Source organism: Spinacia oleracea, chromosome 5, assembly GCF_020520425.1.
Source record: "Spinacia oleracea cultivar Varoflay chromosome 5, BTI_SOV_V1, whole genome shotgun sequence".
NCBI classification, from domain to species: Eukaryota; Viridiplantae; Streptophyta; class Magnoliopsida; order Caryophyllales; family Amaranthaceae; genus Spinacia; species Spinacia oleracea.
Window position 1 is genome coordinate 96964154 of NC_079491.1, and position 21761 is coordinate 96985914.

At 35.4% G+C, this 21761-nt stretch overlaps 1 protein-coding gene across 1 annotated transcript; it reads left to right on the plus strand.

Moving 5' to 3' along the window:
* The first annotated feature begins 853 nt into the window (after positions 1–853).
* On the plus strand, positions 854–21360 carry LOC130461713 (protein FAR1-RELATED SEQUENCE 5-like). Its single transcript, XM_056829892.1, has 9 exons — positions 854–883; positions 1218–1362; positions 14989–15004; positions 15051–15145; positions 19854–20136; positions 20266–20390; positions 20486–20774; positions 21077–21241; positions 21357–21360. Exons 1-9 carry the CDS (start codon positions 854–856, stop codon positions 21358–21360), a joined length of 1152 nt encoding a protein of 383 aa, XP_056685870.1.
* Positions 21361–21761: the final 401 nt, after the last annotated feature.

Consider the following 21761-nt stretch of genomic DNA (forward strand, 5'->3'; position numbering starts at 1 on the left):
ACAATGTATCATGTAGGAAATGGGGCATAGTTCATGCGATATTCATTTTCTTCACTTTTTAGATCAATTTTTCTCTTCGTATTAAGTTTCTCTCCAATTTCTGTATTTTTAGAACCTAATTGAGTATCTTTTTAGCTACATCAATTTCTTTGGTGTCATTAGTAATAAAAGCTTGTTCTCCTTTCTAACAAAAAATTTGAGTCCGACACTTCAACCCATACCCAAATCGAACACCTGTATACGAGTCCGAGCATCCTAGGAAGAAATGTAAGAGATCAAGAGTCCCATATTCAGTAATGTTCTGCAGGAACAGACTCCAATGGGCTTCCTGCCAACTATCACTTTTCAGTTTTCACATCTCAAAACCAAACCCAATTGGTGCCGAGATGGATACACCTGCTGCAACTTTGCTTTCAAAGCTACAGTCATTAGGTTATATACAAAAGACAGTCCTCGTGTCATCTCTACCCACAAAGTTCTAACCAGCACATCCACCCTGATCTAAAAAAGAGCAACAAAATAAATCTGCCTGTGACCGCGTGAGAGTTCCTCCGGCCTCTGCCACTCCTTGCTGGTCCCAAGCATGAACAAACTTTCATTTAAGAGTTGTGTATGTGACAACCAGAGCAAACAGTCACATCCATGAGCAAACAGTCACAACCAGAGCAAAATCCCTTGTATTTGACCATTGGACTGACTGCAGAAACCAAATTAATGTCACAGTGATTGTCAACCCTGTCCTCAGTTTTCCTACATTGCCCATGCCCTTCTCTTCCATTATCTCCACCATTTCCACTCATTTTACCGGTTCCGATTTTCAGGATAATCTATGAAGAGTTAGAACAACTAAGTAATGGTGGAGATGTGGAGTAGCCACCCTGCTGTAGTGGGGCTACTCCACTTACAGAGAATAGGTGGTAAGATGTTCTAACGTACAACATGGTGGAGATCAATTGATTGATGGAGATACAATAGGGCTTAGACTAGAACAACATTATGGTGTTATAAGTTAGGGTGTGAATAGGGAAGAGAGATAAAAATGGGTTGTGGAATTAATTTAAAATGATGCACTACACATAAAAGTAATAAAAGCCTGTTCTTTCTAACAAATAAAGTGGGGGGATGAACTTAATTGTGTTTCACTATTCATCCAATAGTGAAGTATCTGAAATTCCCTTCAATTTCTTCCAATTAATTGTTTTTGCCCTCTTTCTCAGATGTGGGCACGTCTTTGCATCTTGCTCCTCCACGTTGCTTCAGCCTTAGACCCTCTCTTTACGTTCAGCCCTGACCTAGGTCTTTCTTCCTCTTCCTTTTGCTTTCTCGAGCTTCCCGTTCTATTTCCTCCTGCTTCTCTTCTTGGTATAATCTCATCCCCCATCTCCTACTGATGATTCTCTGCCTTTGAATGGTATGCTCTCCAGATCTGAAATTGTTATCATTTTCAAATGTTTTAGAAGATTTACCAGTTTTTTCTTCGATATATTTGTTTAATTTGGTTTTGATTAAAGTGTTAATCTGAATTATGGTTTTTCTTCCTCTCGAGGTCTCTCTTTCTCTCTCCTCTTTTTGTTCTTCGTAATTGTAGTTGTTTTTCTCATTTCCGGAAATTTCTTGATGTTTCAAGGTAATGTTGTGTTTGCAATCTGATTGTGGATCTGTTGAGCTTGAATTTGATCTCGATTGCATTTTGCAGGGTTTCTATTTCTAGATCTTTTGATTGGTTGATGCGGCAGTGAAAGAAACGGAGCTTCAAGTTGCTTGAAGTTCAGTAGGATAAATTACGCGAATAAACCCTTGAAGGAAATAATGCCCTTGGTCCAAGTATGCATTCTATGTTAAGTCTAATAAATGCGGTTCAGTATTAATTAACAAGTTAATAATTCAGTGAGATCAAGTGAGCTGAATGCCTAGCTAGAGGCCGCTTCAGTTCAAGTGGAATTAATGATATTAATCCACAGCTTACTCTTGACTGAACCCGTAGGGTCACACAAATAGTACGTAAACGGATCAAGTATTTAATGGTATTAAATACTCCATCTATGAATATTCGGAACCGACGGATCTTGGTTTCAGTGGGAGCTAAGATCGTCACAGGCAAGAAATGAATACTCCGGAAACGATGATATTGCCGGAAACGGAAATATGGATCGTATCGGAAATATGAATATTATCCAAGTCGTAGATGTTGCCGGAAACGGAAACATGGTACGTATCGGAAAATATTATTGGAAATGGAAATATTACCAGAATCGGAAATATTACCGGAAACGGAAATATTGTCAGAATCGGAAATATTGCCGGAATCGGAAAATAATTCCGGAAACGGAAATATTAAATATTTGTTCGAAACGGAAATTAATTCCGGAATCGGAAATATTAAATATTGTTCGTATCGGAAATAGATTCCGGAAATGGAAATTTAATCGGAAGCATATCGTACGAATTAGCATCGGACGAGGCTTGCCGGACGAAGGCCCAGCACGAAGCCGGGGCCATCGCCCAGCAAGCATGCGCGCCACAAGCCCAGCCAAGGCAGCGCCCAGGCCTACCGCAAGGCAGGCCCAGCGCGCGCCAAGGGCCACGGCTGCGTGGGCCGTGCTGCGCGGGCTGCTGTTCGCACGCGCATGGGCAGCCCTTGTGGCTGCCGTGTGTGTGTGAGTTTGTGCTCATGCGTGATTCCTGAATCTACAAGAGTCAGTGTATGATTAAATTTCTATTCCTAATTGGATAAATTAATTAAATAGAATTCATGTAGGATTCTAATTCCAATTAATTCGCATCCTACTAGGATTACGATTCCTTTTCCATAACTCTATAAATAAAGGTCTAGGGGTCATAATTTATACACAAGTTTCAAAGTATTCAAAAGTGAGTTTTTTGAGAGAAAATCAAACACACATCTTGCTCAAAAGTGCCGAAATTTTCTAGTACCTTAAGGGCGATTCTAGTTGGTCAATCTTAAGGCGGATCCGGACGTGCTGTGGACTATCTACGGAGGGACGACACTTGGAGTCCTAAAAGACTTGTTCTTGTTCGGTTCGGGCGCAGCTAGGGAGGGCACGCAACAAAGAGTATGCATCTAAATTATGCTATATGATTATGTGTAAATAATATGTTGTCCTGGGTTAATGGTTGTTTCCGCATGATTTATGTAATGTCATATGTATCATAACCTAACAGTGGTATCACGAGCCCCTTATTATTTTCATAATCTAAATTGCATGAACATGGTTAAATATTACAAATTTGCAAGAATTAAAAGGGGTGATTAATTTTCGTAATTGTTAATTAATTGCAAATTGCGTTTATTTAATTATACGTACGCAGTTTTTCGGCAGTTTCTTCGTTACTCATCCGAATTGAGTGATTTTTGTGTCAATTCCGCATGTAAAAGGCATTCTAAAATTTTGACAAAAAGAGTATTTTTCTGCCGAACCCAGAATTCTCAAATTCGAAGCCTAACTATGACTTTTCGAAGGTTTTAGTTTTTCGAATGCAAAATTTCGTAAATTTAAGATGTTAAATTAAATATTTGCTATTCCTGTTGATAAATCTTGAATTTTTGATTGACCTACTGCATATGTTTAACAAGTTTGAATGCCTAGTCTTGTTAATTATGCAATCTAATTTGTAATTATGATTAATTTGTTGAAAATTAGAATAATTTAGAATTAATTTGATTTTCATAATTAATTGTAATTTAATTAGAAACCTATGATTAAAAACCACCATAAAAATTGTAAATTTACGATAAATTTTAAATTTTTATGACCTAGACTTGAATCCATATCAATCGGAAATCAATTGGATAATAAATTTTCGATTTTTTCGCCCTAAAATTATGAAATTAATAATATTTATTAATTTGTCATTAATTTTAAATATAAATTTTAAAATTTTATGCGATTCGTTCAAATAACTTGCACGCACGAAGCAATGGACGCTTCGTGTTACCCTTAAGGGGTGTTGTATAATGCGGGCATGCGACGACGAGCAAGGGAGCTCGTCGCCCGTGCGGCACGAATGCAATGAGCAAGGGCGTAGTGCACGAGCACAAGACAGCAGCCCTGCCTTGTGTCGTGTGCCACGAGCAATGAACGAATGGGCATGGGCGAAGGGCGAGCCAAGGCAGTCGCGTGTGGGCAGCAAGCGAGCTGCGCCACAACGCGCGCTGCCTCGCACAAGTGCGCGCAGCCTCGCGCGCAGCGAGCGCAAGCTCGCGTGCCACGAGCGCTGCGCCCAGCACTGCTCGCGCGCGCAGCGCGCGATGTCGCTCGCCCAGCGAGCGATGTCGCTCGCCCAGCGAGCGATGTCGCTCGCCCAGCGAGCGATGTCGCTCGCCCAGCGAGCGATGTCGCTCGCCCAGCGAGCGATGTCGCTCGCCCAGCGAGCGATGTCGCTCGCCCAGCGAGCGATGTCGCGCACCAGCGAGCGATGGCTCGCGCGCGCAGCGCGCGATGTCGCTCGCCCAGCGAGCGATGTCGCGCCCCAGCGAGCGATGGCTCGCGCGCACAGCGAGCGAGCCAGCGCGCCCAGCGAGCGATCTCGCGCGCGCACTGCGAGCGGTAGCTCGCGTGCGATGGGGCGCTGTGCGGAGGCTTGCGATAGGACAGCAGCAGCTATGCGACGAGCGCATGGGCTGCGCGCACATGGCCAGCAATGGCTGTGTGCGTACGGCCCATGGGCGTGCAACGCGTAGGGTGTTTGCGTGACGATTAGATCGTTTTGAATGTTTAATTTGAAAATTTCAGTTCACGTAATTTTAATTAATTTTAAAATTAATAATTTGAATTAATTTCTTGGATTTTAATTTTGAATATTATAATTATAATAAATGGAATTTATTCTAATTATTTTACTAAAATTAAAATCATGAATTAATTTAAATGCGACTGAAATTAAATTAAATTTTTGGATTCAATTATAAATTTATATGAGCTTTAAATTTTAATTAAATTTGTATGTTTCCGGTTAGACTAGAAATACAATTTTATGTTTAAAATTAGTAAAGCATATGAATTTATTGGTTTGAGTGGGAGCGCTTTTTAGTCATAAACTCTTGATTAGGTCTACAAATCCTTAAGGTTAAAACAACTTGATTAGAATTAATAAGGACTGAATAATTGGTAGATTATTGGTGCCCTTGATTAATTGCTGCAAATGTTTACGTGATGCATAATGTGTTTTACTAACCAGCTATGTGGGCCATTCATGATAATGAATGGGTGAATGGTATATATTGTATATGTACTGTTTTGCAGGTTATGAAGTGACTAGTATGGCCCAAATAGGATAGAAAATATGGTCTGCGTACCATTAATTTGAATGTAATTGGTCTAAAGTACCAAAGTTATTTTTCAATTCAAATATGGTCTGCGAACCATCAAATAGTTGTAATTAGTTATAGCTTATCCTATTTGAAGAAAATGGTGCCTCCCACGGAGATTTTCAAGACGGACTTTGAAGTCAAAGCTTCAAGATGAAGTCGGGCCATACTAGATCACAAATATCTTATGCATGTTTTAAGTTATTTATTGCTTTTAAATATGTCTTAAAATGCATGAGATCAAAAGCTTGATTATGTTGCATGATTAAGGATTTTAGTTCACTTAAAATCTAACCAACATAGTAAGAGCCTTAAGTTCCAAACTTAAAAATTGAGTTAAAAGGTGCCATGCCAAAATATACACTTGCTTGGATATCCTTTACATCAATCTAGTAATAGTTTTCGCTCAGCGAGGTGTTACTTATTGGTCCTAAAGGGGCAAGGTACACAAATAATTGTGAGTACATGTTAGTTTTGGTGAAACTCAACGATATAAGTAAGGAGTCCTTTTATGTCGTGGCAAATTCGATAGGTTTACCTAATAAGTTCTTAGACGTACCTATCAACCAAGAATAGTTTCTAGACTATTAGCAAAAGGCTTTTGCTTACCTAAGATGTTCTAGGATTAAGTCGACAAACTGTGCTTAGTTCTTCAATGATTTTAGGATCTTGGAATCATTTTATTCACACCTGCCGGAACAATAAAATCGAATAAAATGCTAATAACTTGTTTGAATTGCATGGTTGCTTTAATTTCAAGTTATTATTCATGATAAATGTTTAGACTTTGCATGCTTCAATGTATGTTTTAATTATTGTTTATAATTAAATATCTTGCACTGCAATAAATCCTTTTAGAAAGGTAACAGTAAATTTCCTCGATTGGTAGTGAATCCAAGAACGATTCACGGAAATGAGAGAAAGTGAGCAATTTAAAATGTACGTTTCTTATAGCGACTTTTATGGTTGTTTTCGAATATCAAAATCGAATGGCAAACCAATTGGTGCTTGTGAATTCAAAATACAATGTAGTTTTGAGATCATAAAGCATTGAGTTTAATACGCTCAGCTTTACCAATGGTTAACAACCTAATATCTTTGTCCATTTAATTCTCGAATGAGTCTAGTCCCTAGACATTCGAATAGATCGATGCTTAGAGAACTTTAGAAGCTTCTGGTAAGATCATCTAGTTGAAACAAAATATTCAACATAAATTAAAATGGTAAAGAACCTTGTTGGTGACATTGGACATGTCTAACAAAGTATAAAAGTCAACACTAAAGAATTCAATTCTTAAGACTATAAGAAAGGGTACAAGAAATAGGAAAACAAGGAACAAATGAAAGGAATTTACGATTCCGTTTCTACCTATAAGTTTATGTTTAAAGAGAAGTGACCTAGCAATCAAACTTCCTTGGTATCATATACCGCTTGAGGTTCTTACTTCGGTAATAACTCAAACAATGGAAGCTAGGATACACTAATGACCTACAAGTGGGAAATGAAGCATGGCAATGCTACATTAGTTGTAGGGTCATCTAGTTTGTTTTAAGTCCTTTCAAAGGCTGGAACTTAATGGCTATTTTGTTCCATAATCAACATACCTAAATTTCTGTTTTCAAACACAGAAAGACTCACATTCAAAAACAAAGACAATGTTTGTTTGTTTATTTGAATGAAATGGTCAATTACAGGTTGAGTCAATATGCTTGATTAAAACAAACAACTCTTTAAAGAACTTTACTAGGTTCAAATCAACCCCTTGATTTGAGTTCCACTAATCTTTGGCATTGTTGCTTAGACCATATCAATAAATTAACATTCAAAAGCTCTATTTTGATGGACTTTTGAAAGTTCATTGATTTCTAGATCAATTTAAGACGACTAGTCTTACTTGTTGAAAGTAACAAAAGATATGAACTACTGTTAGAACGCCTAGACAATAGAGTTCAAAGCTAAAGAAAGGTTTTATGACTTTATTATTTCACATGGATTTGAGTGAATATAGGTTTATTTACTCAAATGTGATATAAGTTGAATCTGTTTGGCTAGTTCAAAGATTCAGAAGTATAAAATCCACTCGGCAAGAAATCATAAAGATCTAGGTTAGATCATTTTGATGATTACTTGAGACCAAATATGATCATCAATGATTGTGTGTTGTAATTTCACAATCTAGCTCCATAAGATATGGCATATCTACGTTGGAATGATCGAAGTCAATTAGTACTTGATTCGATCAATGATGAATCATAAAGACTTTTCCTATAATTTCTAAAACAAAATGCTCAACTACCACCAAACTAAACCAAATTCGTCAAAGCTATTGAAAAGTAATTTCAGAATATCTTTTCATAATATATCTAAAGAGTTCCTAAACTCAGTGGGAGCTTAGTGTTTGTTATTCAACAAACTAAGGCCCAAGTATAGATATATGTTTCATTGTGATTTATTCAAATGAGACACAAGGGTATTGTTTCTACCACGAATTTTTGAGAACATAATGTTTGTTTGCTCGAAATAATGTCCTTTTGGAGATTCGTTTCCAAAATGACAAGTGGGAGAAAATAGACCTCGAAAGTTTTCGAGGCGAACAACAAACATAAACGGACATTCCGGAGGCTTTTCGAAGTTCTTCAGAAAATCCGAACTTATTCTTTAAGGACTTTAGAAGTGGCTTTAAAGAATAGACATCTCTTAGAAGACTTTACAAGTGCTTCAAGGAGAACAGAATATTCAAAGGACTTTAAGTGGCTATTGATATTCTAATGTTTGATGTTCTATACCCAAGTAGGCATAGAATTCAAGTCACTGAAACTATGAGATTCTTCTATTAGATAGTAAAGAAACATAGAGATCAGGTCAATGAAACTATGAGATTCTTCTATTAAATAGTGAAGAAACCTACAACTTGCAGTCAAACTATTATCATGTAGATTAATGAGTTTGTGACTTGTAAGAAAGCTATGACGAAACCTAGATTCCCTAAAATGGTTAGAGGCCATATATAGACTCAAATGTTTTAAATGGTTAGAGGCCATAAAACATACTCAATGTTTTGATGACAAAATTGAAATTTTGTTGATTTGCAAGAATGGGTTCACACCTATTGGTTGCAAGTTTGTTTTAAGGATAAAAACCATCAAACATGGAATTATGTTCACACACAAAGCTAGATTAGTTGCTAAAGGTTACAAGCAAATTCATGGCATGGATTGTGTTGAAACCTCATGCAAAATCGTAATGCTTAAGTCTATAATTCAAGCAATGATTGCATATTGGTACATATGGCAATTGGATGACAAAACGTATTCCTCAATCAAATGATGGAATACAATATGTACATGGTATATCATAGAGTTTGTGGATCCAAATAAATGCTTGAAAAGGAAAGCTAGCTTATAAAATCTAAGTACAGATTTAAGCAAGCAATTGGGAATTGGAACTGTATTTTAGTGAAACTAATAAGTATTTTAGTTTCATAAAATATACATGATTCTTATAGATATATAAGAAGTTTAGTGGGAGTACATAAAAACTTATTTGGTCCTATGTGTATCACACACATATCTCTCTATTGTGAAATAACATTCAAATGCTAATGACTTAGATTTGAAATTATTCATCAATGATGGACCATGGCGAAACTTAGTACATACTGGGTATTAAGATCTATTTACAAAGATCTTATAATATTGTTTTAGATTAAGTAATGGCATTTACTAAATCAAACACGAAAGTCTCCATTGGAGATATTCGACCCATGTGGATAAATCTAAGTAAAGAATGTTTGAACTATGTATAAGCATTTACTAAGTTAAACATCAAAGAGTCTAAATGAGATTCTTAACCTATATTATATGTTAAAGAATTTAGCTGGATTCAGTATCTACTAAAATTGAATGAGCTAAAGTTACATGAATAGAATTCAATTGGGAATTATTCTGCAAAAGAATTTATCATGTATGATATAATATGAGGATCGCCAAAAACGTATCGTATGACTTTAGGCATGACGAACATATACCAATCTCTATTGATCTAAGTGAAGATCAACTAGATTGAGATCAAGAATACTTATGGTACTTGAAAAGGTACATAGGAATAGTTCTTGATTCAAGGAAATAAAGCTACGCTAAATATTGATGCTACACGCATAAACACTGGCAAAGGATCAAGCAAGACCCTTTGGAGTTAACCATTGATAAGGACGAGCTATAGAGCATCGTGTTTTGAAATGGCAACATGGATTGGAGACCATGAGTTGTTGCGTGGGAAATTAAAATATTAATTTCTATGTTCTAAGATATAGTTGGAGAGTCTTCCACATATCTATGAACTGCTTGGATAGGTAAATCCAAACAAAGCATCACTAGCAACCTATACAGTTGAAGTAAAAGTAATTATTGCCTAAGAAGCAATAAAACAGGGTTGTTTAAAGTTCTTCACTGAACTTGGGTAGATCACCTATCTGCTGGCTTGATGGTTCTTCATTGAAAAATGCGTAGAACCACTCTTGAAGCAAGAAAAACGTCTGCTAACTTGATGGTTCTTCATTGAGAAATGCGTAGAACCACCATTGTAGCGAGAAAGACTAGATCACATAATAAACAAACTCGAAAAGATCTTATCATCATATCTCGAAGAACATTCGATGAAAAGGATATTAAGATTGGCAAAGCATGATAACTAAACCTATGCAACAAGTGAGAGACAACACTCACATTGTAGCACTGGAAATCAAGCATAGCTTTGAATTCCATGAATTGTTTTAGAAGATGGGTTTGAGGCCCATGGTTATAAAACATTGGGGTTGAACATTTATCATATATGAAAAGTATTTTCATATTCCATTTAATCTTGGTTTAGTATTAAATGATGAGTCCCTTCAAATTTGACGATATATTCAAGATAGACTGTCAGGACCAGTCCTGTGACTAAGAAATGTCTATCAAGTGAACTTGAATGTCAAAGGTTGAAAATGGTCCCTAATTGGAGTTTTCTATAAAATTGGACGCATAGAAAACGTTAGACGATTAGAGTGCAAGATGACTAGTAGTTCTGTTTCTTGAACTATGTGGACATGGCAATGTCATAATCATTTGCATAGATACTTACTTTGGGAAGACTAGTATCGGACAAGACCTATGAAACTTTACTGTAAGAGATGAAAGTCTGTCATAAGTAAATTTCATTAAATTATTAGACACTAAATCCTCAATACCTGAGTGATTTGAGATTACTTGTTTGAGAACTGGTTGCTTTGACGTTGACCAACCGTCGCACCGTAAAAGGAGGCTATAAAGGCAACGCTCAGGTAATCACCTATCAAACGAAGTCTAATCTCAAGATCGCAAGATTGGGATTGTCCTCCCATAAATCGGGATGAGATGCTTAAAAGTTGTACAAGGCCACTCGGAGAGCTAGAAACTGTGAAATGCATGGCCGTGCTCGGATGAATCATAGGCTATGATTATCTGTTTATTTGATCAGTTGAACTCTGAAACCGAGGAACACCTCTGGACATAATAAGGATGACAACTCTTACCTTATGTTCAAGAGCAAGCATCGAGCGACAAAGGAATTAGGAAATGCACACTTGTCCCTAAGGACAAGTGGGAGACTGAAGGAAATAATGCCCTTGGTCCAAGTATGCATTCTATGTTAAGTCTAATAAATGCGGTTCAGTATTAATTAACAAGTTAATAATTCAGTGAGATCAAGTGAGCTGAATGCCTAGCTAGAGGCCGCTTCAGTTCAAGTGGAATTAATGATATTAATCCACAGCTTACTCTTGACTGAACCCGTAGGGTCACACAAATAGTACGTAAACGGATCAAGTATTTAATGGTATTAAATACTCCATCTATGAATATTCGGAACCGACGGATCTTGGTTTCAGTGGGAGCTAAGATCGTCACAGGCAAGAAATGAATACTCCGGAAACGATGATATTGCCGGAAACGGAAATATGGATCGTATCGGAAATATGAATATTATCCAAGTCGTAGATGTTGCCGGAAACGGAAACATGGTACGTATCGGAAAATATTATTGGAAATGGAAATATTACCAGAATCGGAAATATTACCGGAAACGGAAATATTGTCAGAATCGGAAATATTGCCGGAATCGGAAAATAATTCCGGAAACGGAAATATTAAATATTTGTTCGAAACGGAAATTAATTCCGGAATCGGAAATATTAAATATTGTTCGTATCGGAAATAGATTCCGGAAATGGAAATTTAATCGGAAGCATATCGTACGAATTAGCATCGGACGAGGCTTGCCGGACGAAGGCCCAGCACGAAGCCGGGGCCATCGCCCAGCAAGCATGCGCGCCACAAGCCCAGCCAAGGCAGCGCCCAGGCCTACCGCAAGGCAGGCCCAGCGCGCGCCAAGGGCCACGGCTGCGTGGGCCGTGCTGCGCGGGCTGCTGCTCGCACGCGCATGGGCAGCCCTTGTGGCTGCCGTGTGTGTGTGAGTTTGTGCTCATGCGTGATTCCTGAATCTACAAGAGTCAGTGTATGATTAAATTTCTATTCCTAATTGGATAAATTAATTAAATAGAATTCATGTAGGATTCTAATTCCAATTAATTCGCATCCTACTAGGATTACGATTCCTTTTCCATAACTCTATAAATAAAGGCCTAGGGGTCATAATTTATACACAAGTTTCAAAGTATTCAAAAGTGAGTTTTTTGAGAGAAAATCAAACACACATCTTGCTCAAAAGTGCCGAAATTTTCTAGTACCTTAAGGGCGATTCTAGTTGGTCAATCTTAAGGCGGATCCGGACGTGCTGTGGACTATCTACGGAGGGACGACACTTGGAGTCCTAAAAGACTTGTTCTTGTTCGGTTCGGGCGCAGCTAGGGAGGGCACGCAACAAAGAGTATGCATCTAAATTATGCTATATGATTATGTGTAAATAATATGTTGTCCTGGGTTAATGGTTGTTTCCGCATGATTTATGTAATGTCATATGTATCATAACCTAACAACCCTCGCTCTCCCCAAGCCAAGGTTTCTCTCCTTGACTCTCTCCCTTTCTTCTTTAATTTGCAGATTATCTTTTTTAGGGTTTATGGTATCAATTTTGAAGCTAGGGTTTTGTTTGATTGGGTATTTGAGTTGGCATAGAAAAACGTTTTTGAATTTAATAATGTACATGTGTGTAATTGGCGATGTAAGCACTCTAATTGGCAGAATTAGACAATTATCCATTGAAGAAAATTGAAGAATTATGTTGTTGAAATATGCAGAAATTGATTGAAGCATATCTTAAGCAACAAAAAATGCTACAGGAGATGGCAATGCATGTTCCTTCTCACACAACCGTGAAATCTATGTTCTTCAGTGCCTGACTTCAATTACCAGTGAGTCAATACTTTACTTTAATATCCCTTCCCTCCACCAACTAACGACAGATGAAGAAATGCTTGCAAATTTGAGTAACTTTGTAGTCTTCATTCAGAAGAATATAGTTGATTTATTTGCTTAAAACTTTCGCTTTATCACAATGAGAAGGCTATTGTCTCTTCAAAGAGCTTAATGAATTATTTTGTGATTTCCAAAGCTTGTGTTGCCTCAAATAATATGTTTTATTTTAACTTTTGACCCTGACAATGTTATGTTTGTGCATCAGCTTCCTGAACTGCACCAGTTGATGATTTAGGCTGCTGAAATATTGAATGTTGAGGCTCCTGATTTGTACATTCGCCAGAGCCCAACACCAAATGCATATAGTTTAGCCATCAACGGTAAAAAGTCTTATTGAGCTTTTGTCTCGAAAGTTGCAGACCGGAATCAATACCATATTATCCTTTCTTCTCTTGCCTCATTTCCCCTCAGTTAGTTCGATAGAAGTGTTTGGGTGTTGTTATTGACTTATTGTGGTATGGCTAATGAGTAAGAGACATCCTTCAGTTTAAATTTACAGGTATCTTTCCTGACATCTTCGTCTGAAAATGTCAACAAGCTGTCATGGCCCACGAGTTGGGTCATCTGAAATGCGACCATTGATTGTGGCTGACATATGCAAATATCGTTGCTCTTGGGGCACATACAATACCTGGCAAGTTTTACTTTGCATTTCTACATGGATATACATACATAAGACAATATGCTTAGTTTCTGACTTAATAAGGATAGATATCAAATACATAAGACAATTTACTTAGTTTCTGACTTAATAGGATAGATATCAAATACATAAGACAATTTACTTAGTTTTTGACTTAATAAGGATAGATATCAAAATAGGATGGCTTGTCTTACATGCATACGTGTGGTATTTTTCCCTGTTTGGTCTCATATGCTTCGATTGTACATTGTGGTAACATTTTCCAGCGTATCATATTGTCATAGAATGATTGGACTATGGACTTGTAAGAATTATGGCCTTCTGTCCCGTATATGTAAAACCTGGAAGAGTGAACTATCAACTGATATACTACGAGCTTAATCTTGCGTGAGTGTACCTTTGGTATTTACCATGATGTTATCGGCTTCTTAGCTTCACGGTACATTCTCTGGACTAAATGATTCAGTTCCCTTCTGTCGTAGTGTCATGTACCTTACACTGCGTCTCTGCAGGACTGAGAAAAGTTTGACTTCAGAACATCTGAGGGAAATTTCAGAAAGAATTGAAACAGATGGTTTCGATACATTTTTCCCTCTTTTGACATGAACAAAGCCCACAAACATGTTTCCCACAAACATCTGAATACATCAATAAGTAGAAGCTACTTGTAACTGGTGTCATTTTGTATATTTTTAAACCTTCTAAAAGCACATTTTTACGTATTTACTAATTTAAATCACATTTTTATAAACAATAAAACACAATCTGTTTTAGAATCATATTGATAAGTACTCCCTCCGATTTAGGTTTATGGGTCATTTAGATGTTTATGGTCATTTTCATTTATGTTCCTGATTTTAGGTTTATGGTCATTTAGGTTTAATAGCGAGTTCATTCTGCTATTTCTAATCCGGTAGTTTTAGGTTTATGGTCATTTAGATGTTTGGTTTCAATTTCAAATGGTCGTCATCTAAATGCTCGATTTCAGTTTTTGTGGCATCTAAATGCTTGGTTTCAGTTTTTGTCCTGTTTTTGTGGAGCCTATTCTGTTAACTCAAACTTGATTTGTCATTTAAATGCTCGGTTACAGTTTAAAATGAATGTCCCCCTTTACATGGTTGGTTCAAACTGAAATGCTCGGTGTCATCTAAATGCTCTTGTTAGATTTTTATGGTCATTTATGTTGAATACCGAGTTCAGTTTTCTATTTCTATGCTCGTAATTTTAGGCTTATGGTCATTTAGATATTTGGTTTCGATTTCAGATGGTTGTCATCTAAATGTTCGGTTTCAGTTTTCGTGGCATCTAAATGCTCGGTTTTAGTTTTTAGATGACCCCGAGCATTTAGATAGCGTCTAAAACTGAAATGCTCGGTGTCATCTAGATGCTTGGTTTTAGTTTTTCCCCTGTTTTTGTGTAGCATATGATTTTAAGTCAAACTTATTGGTCATTTTTTAAAATGAATGTCGCCCTTTACATGGTTGGTTCAAACTGAAATGTTCGGTGTCATCTAAATGCTCTGCTATTCCTGATTTTGTTAGATTTACATTTCTGTTCCTGATTTTAGGTTTATGGTTATCTAGGTTTATACTGAGTTCATTCTGCTTTTTTTTATGCTCGTGGTTTTAGGTCTATGGTCATTCAGATGTTTGGTCTCGATTTCAGATGGTCGTCATCTAAATGCCCGGTTTCAGTTTTTGTGGCATCTAAATCCTCAGTTACAGGTATTTTTTACTGTTTTAGTGGAGCCTATTCTTTTAAGTCAAACTGAAAATGAACGTTGCCCTTTACATGGTTGCCTTTTTATTTATTTGTCCGTTTTTTGTGGAGCCTGTTTTTTTATTTAAACTACTTGCGCCCACCCCTGTTCTCATTGAGTGTACCCCTGATATAGCTCTGAGGCAATACTCGGTTTTAACCCCGTCCTCAATCTGCTCAGGCTAGATGCTCAGTTTCAGCTTGAGGTAATTGGTCATTTAAATGCTTGGTTTCAATTTTTAATGTTAGGTTTTATTTGGAGTCTTGTCATTTAAATGCTTGGTTACTTTTTCTCTCCTAAGGTGGTTATTTCAACTCATGGTTTGATATTATAGTTGATTTCCAGGGTATATGATTGTAATTATGTGAAATAAATGTTGCTGATGAATTGACATGGATTGGAATTTTTTGAGGGATTTGTGTGTGGTTAGGTAATGCTTTGGAGCTTGATTAATGACTGCAAAGGTTTTATGTCTGTGACCTATTTTTTAAGCGTCGAATTCATCGTCGATTGATTAATGATTAAACCCGTATTATCAGCGATAGATAGTGCTTGCATAAACTGTTGAAGAAAATATGTTGTTTGAATTTGTTGTTTTCATTTGCCGTTTATATCTCTGATTTATTTATTGATTTTAGTACTTCAGTTCCCCATATCTGAATTCATTATTTTGTAATTCGGGAACTTAATTTCTTCATTGTTTCCACTGCCAATGTCTTCATTTGTTCGTCTTTTGGTGAAATCGTACAGTGATTTGAATAGAGTATTAAATTAAAATATGTAGTCTAGAAATTAGATGTAGTATACTGGGAAGGGGTGTATATATTCTTCTTATTTGGCTTTTCGAGGAACATAGAAATGGTTATACATTTATAAAGTGTCTTTTCGCTGATCTTCTTTATGCTCGGGTTTTTTTGGAAACTGATTATGGTGTTTTAGAATACTTGATTGTATATTTTGATCATAAATACTTCTCTCGAGATTTTTGGTTGGTTGGCCTGATAAATTTTTTTCTAATTTATTTTATTGTCTTACTGCAGAAATAGTTTTTTGTTTTTGGCAAAGTGAAGAATTGCAGTGTGCAGACTTGACATGGTGATCAAGCAGTTTGCAGACTTGATATGGTGATCAAGAAGCGCTGGTCCTTTTCTGTTCTTTTTAATCTTCTGTTTTATGTAATTGAATGTTGATGTTATATGAAGTTGCTAATTGTAATAATTTTTTTTTAATGAAAGCTAATTGTATTGATAGTAAGATCTTGTTTGTTCTTTTGCAATTAAAGTTAAAGCTACTTGCAGTGGAACATTAATGAAGTATTTGTTGTCATATTATTATTATGGATATTGTTTATGATGGTTGAATAATTCTTAGTGCTTTTCAATAAACAAATAGCTAAATTAGTCTGAATAAAAGTTCTGAAGATAAGCACATGACGAACCATATGCATAATATTACTCGTAAGTAAGACGCGAAGAGTGAGAAAGAGGAAGAGGAAGTAGTAGTTTTTAGTTTTGCTCAGCATCCTTCTATTTTAAGGATTGATTAAGTACTTGTTATTGAGTTCTAGCCCTTCAACAGAAGGCTTTGCTTCTATCCGTGAAAATATAAGATGGAACGTAAGTAGTGTGTTTCCCAAGATTAGGTAACTACAACTGTAGCTTATTGCGGCAAAGTTAATGATTGTATATTTCTTAGAACTTAGTCATTATTTATATACCTCTTATATTTGAATAATATTACTTTAACTTTATCATTTCGAATCCTCGTGAGTTATTATTAAGTGTTGAACAAGATAACATATGCAATCTCGACAAATACAAGTGTTAGTAGTTCCTAAACTATATGATTTTTTCTCCAAACAAACATTTATTAACCATAATTGAGATACTTTACTAAAAATAATTACACTATTAATTTTTGACTATCTTGGGGGACGGCGCGCGATAGCGCGTTGGCCAACAACTAGTAGTACACAAAATCTTAGACATTTAACCACTAGCCTAATACCTCGTTAGTTGGTGTTGTGAACTTTTGTGGTGTAACTATATTGAAACATACAACTCAGTACGTGTTGCAACTTCAAACACAATAACAATATAATAACAATATACGAAGTACATACAATTGAGGGGATGATTGTACCTTATTTATCTACAAAATATGAAAAAGTGTAACACTTTTCTACAAATGTACACATTGGATGATTAGACAATCCGTGGACTATGGACCGTGGTGCACATAGAGCATGGTGCACCATGGTGCACCAAAAGAACATATGTGCATAAGCAAAAGAACATGACACTAACGGTAAAAGAACATGTGATATAATATTTCACTTTATTTGTTATAAAAATAATATTTTATTTTACTATTTATTAAAAAAAACACCCATGTTCTTTTCTCGTAACCAGATGTTCTTTCAATTATATACTAGTGTTCTTAAGGTGCACCATGCTCTATGTGCACCATGGTCCACCTTCTAAATTGCGATGATTAGAAGCTTCTTCAAATTGCGTATTTAATTATTTATGAACCAATTCGAATTTGTTCTTACCAAGTGTTATACAACAACACATACAAATATAGGGTTAAGTAAATGGTCTAATTAGAAAATCATTGCATATGAAAGAAATTTAAATAAAATACTACGTACAGCAGTATGTAGTGCATCTGAAAGACTAAGAGCATGTACATTGGTTGGCTTTTCAAAAGAGCTCTTGGAGGACTCTCCCCTCTCTCTCTACCACTATCTCTCTACAAGACACTCTCAAGAGTTCATTCTTAAAAACACCGAATACTGGTTGGTTCCTCAAATGAGCTCTCCATTATTATTCTTACCATTTGGTGGTCCACAATTAATTGTGTTTTTTAACCAAAGTTACTAAAAATTTTCAAAGTTACTTCCCACTTTTCAACAAGAATCAACTCTTGAAGGGCTCTTGGGCAAGAGTTACCTTGAAGTAGCTCTCCATGAAGAGCTACTCAAGAGCCCCAATGTTGGCCAAGAGATATTTCTTGTTGGAGAGCTACTTGGAGAGCTACTTAGAGAGCCACTCCAAGAGCCCCAATGTATATGCTCTTAAGTACAAGAAAAGAATGCAAATAAGGTAAATAATACATACAAGTGTACAACATGAATTACGTTCAAAGCTTGCTTGAACTTGTAATGTCATGCATTTCTCTAGCTCTACCCGTCATTTGTTTCGTTTATATTGAGTATTTGAATGTTTATTGGGGGCAGATGACTCAATATGTACTCGAAGCTCCGTTTCTGGCTATTGCGTTAATATTTGTTAGGAGTTAATGACATCTCTTTGATGAATTTGTTAGTATACGATACTTCTCATGCTTCGACTACGGGAGTGTCCGAGTGTGGCAGAACATAGATAATAATAGGTGATGTACTATATTATATGTTAAAAAACGTTTCTATAAACGTTTACATGCCACGTGACGTTCTTCCTCAATCCACAAATCCATGCTATGTATCCACTTTCATTTAAAAAAGTGATATATGGTTTGCATTAGATTCGAACTCACAACCTCCTCAATTTTGATGGTGCAGGCATGTGCACGTAGATGTAGGTGCATCGGGATCAAAACGCAAAGAATTTAACACAAAACGTGCGTCTTCATTAAATGCCCAGATAAAAATAACATCTTCCGATGACCAAAAGAACATCTAATGCATTGTTCTATTCAGTTCAGTTTTTCGCGTTTTTTTATCTGTTCTTCTTTTCGCTCCTTTTTGCGGGCACTTATTCGTATGGGTTTCATATTTTTGAATTCACAAAGTGTGAAGTGAAGGGAGAAAGTTAACATTGTTCTGTAAATTTATTTTTAGAGAGAGAAAGTAATGCAAAATTCTCAAATATTTCATAATTTTTCTGCTTCAACATGAATTTCGAATGATTCTTCTTCTTCTAATTTGAATTCTTCAGCTGATAATCAGAATTATGAAGGGATTTTTTCAATTTGTAATAACGAATTGCATTTTTTGTTATTTGATGATTTCGATTTTGTAATAATCGTATTTTTTATGATTTTGATGATTGTAATTACTTTTGATTAATGTAATATCGAATTTCATTCTTCGTTGATTTTGGAGATTGTTTATTATGAAGTTTAATCATTGTTTTTTTTGTTAATTGTGCATTATGACATTTATTGGTTGAAATCGATTGTGTAATAATTCGTATATTTAAGGAATATACGTTTGGTTTGCAGAAAAGAAAAATTTATCGTGTTTTAAAGAACATATGCGTGTTTCAAAAAAGAACATGTTGAATATACATTTTATTTTATATAAAGATGTTGATTTTGAATATTTTTTACTATTCAGAAAGAACAAGTGAATGTATTTAACGTGCATATGTTTGTTTGAAAAGAACATATTGAATTTTGCGTTTTAATGTGTTCTTTCGATTGAATTCTTTTTCTGATTATTATGTTATTTTATAAATTTTCAGATATTTTGAATAATATGTTTGATAATTCAGAACAAAATGATGCTAATGAGGATCCATAATCCTATGTGGTTGTTGGCCAAGGTACTTGACTTGCTCTTTTACTTGTTTGTTAAAATGTTCTTTTACTCTTGCGGCCATTTGTTCTTTTACGTTACTAGTTATGTTCACTGTGTTCTTTTTATTTATTTATTATTATTCATGCAGATTTTGAAGAACCAGTTTTACTAGAGGGTAGTGTAGTTAAGGATGATGATGAGGCGTATGAGTTATACAATAGTCATGCATTTAGGGATGATTTTGGTACTAGGAAGGGTAAAAAGGAGTATAGAAGTGGTACTAGAATAGTTCGACAACGGTTTTTTGTTTGTGCATATGAGCGGTTTAGAAATCCCGATGGTATTACGCCTAAATATTTTTTTAAAAATTATAGGAGAACTGGATGTAAGGCTTTAGTTCAGTTTGATGTTGATAAGAAAACCGGATCAGTGTATGTTCTTTCCAAACATTGTCGTATGCATAACTGTTCAATGGTTCCTGCTAATAAAAGATATCTTATTAGGTCACATAGGAACATTTCAAAAGAATAGTTGGCTTTTCTTACTACTTTTACTTGTAGTGGTACTAAGCTTGCTGATATTCTTAGAGCTATGAGGAAAGAAGTAGGTGGTGAGGCTCATTTAGGTTTCACTGTTCCCGATGCATATGATGTTGTTACAGCGGAGAAGAAGAAAATTTTGGATGGTTGTGAATCAAATCAGTTGATCAGATGGTTCGCTACGAGAAAAGCTAATGAACACGACTTTTATTATTATTTTCAACTTAATGAATTTAATCAGTTGACAACCTTTTTTTGGAGAGATGGAGAATGTGGTCTGATTATGAAGCCTTTGGTGATTTATTGATTCATGATACAACTTATCGTACTAATAAATACAATATGATTTGTGGGCCTTTTTTTGGAATGAATCTTCACACCGAAAATATCATATTTGGAGTTGGGTTTATATTGAATGAGAGGACAAGTACTTTTGAGTGGCTTTTTAATTCTTTTTTGACTTCTATGGGAGGGAAGCAACCTGTGACTATCATGACAGATCGATATTCTGCCATGGACAAGGCTATAAGGTATTGTTCGTTTATAATGTGAGTATGTTTGTTTGTCTTTCGTTTTTGTTCTTTTATCTTATTTTATGTTCTTTTTATGTTTTTTTCTTTTTTTGTAAGAATATTCTTTTTTATGTTCTGTTTATATATATATATATATATATATATATATATATATATATATATATATATATATATATATATATATATATATATATATATATATATATATATATATATATATATATATATATATATATATATATATATATATATATATATATATATATATATATATATATATTTGGTTGATATTTTTTTAGGGATGTGTTTCCCAAATCGAGGCATCGGTTGTGTACGTGGCACATCGGAGAAAATGCTGCTGTAAACATCAAAGTTGTTATGGATAAAGAAGGATTCAAACGTCGATTTGATTGTGTTTTGAAATATACTGACACAGTTACTGAGTTCGAGCATTATTGGAATAGGTAATAATTCTTTTTGCTAACAGACTGCTTAGTTTGATCTTGTAGACTTTTATTTTGTTCTTTCCTTTCCTTCACATGTTCTTTCATTGTTATGTATTGTTCTTTTTATAACTAGATGAAACTTGTTCTTTTTATCTGATATTCTAATGTTCTTTTCTTTGATTAATAGACTCCATACTTCTTGTACCGTGTTTCTTTGTTTTTTCTTTTCCCTCACATGTTCTTTCATTTTCTTTGTTTTCATTTATTTTTGTATCTGGCTGAAACTTTTTCTTTTTATCTGATATTCAATTGTTCTTTACTTACTTGTATATGTTTTATTTGTACCGTATGTTTCTGTTATTGTTCTTTTTGTTGTTTTCATTTGTTCTTTATTTTACTCAAGGTGTTCTTTTTGCTTCTCTTATTGTTCTTTTTGTAGTCTTTTGGCTGATTACAATTGCGCTAAACATTCATGGATAATAAGGTTATATAGTTTGAAGGAGAAATGGTGTCCTTCATATAACAAAGATTGGTTTTC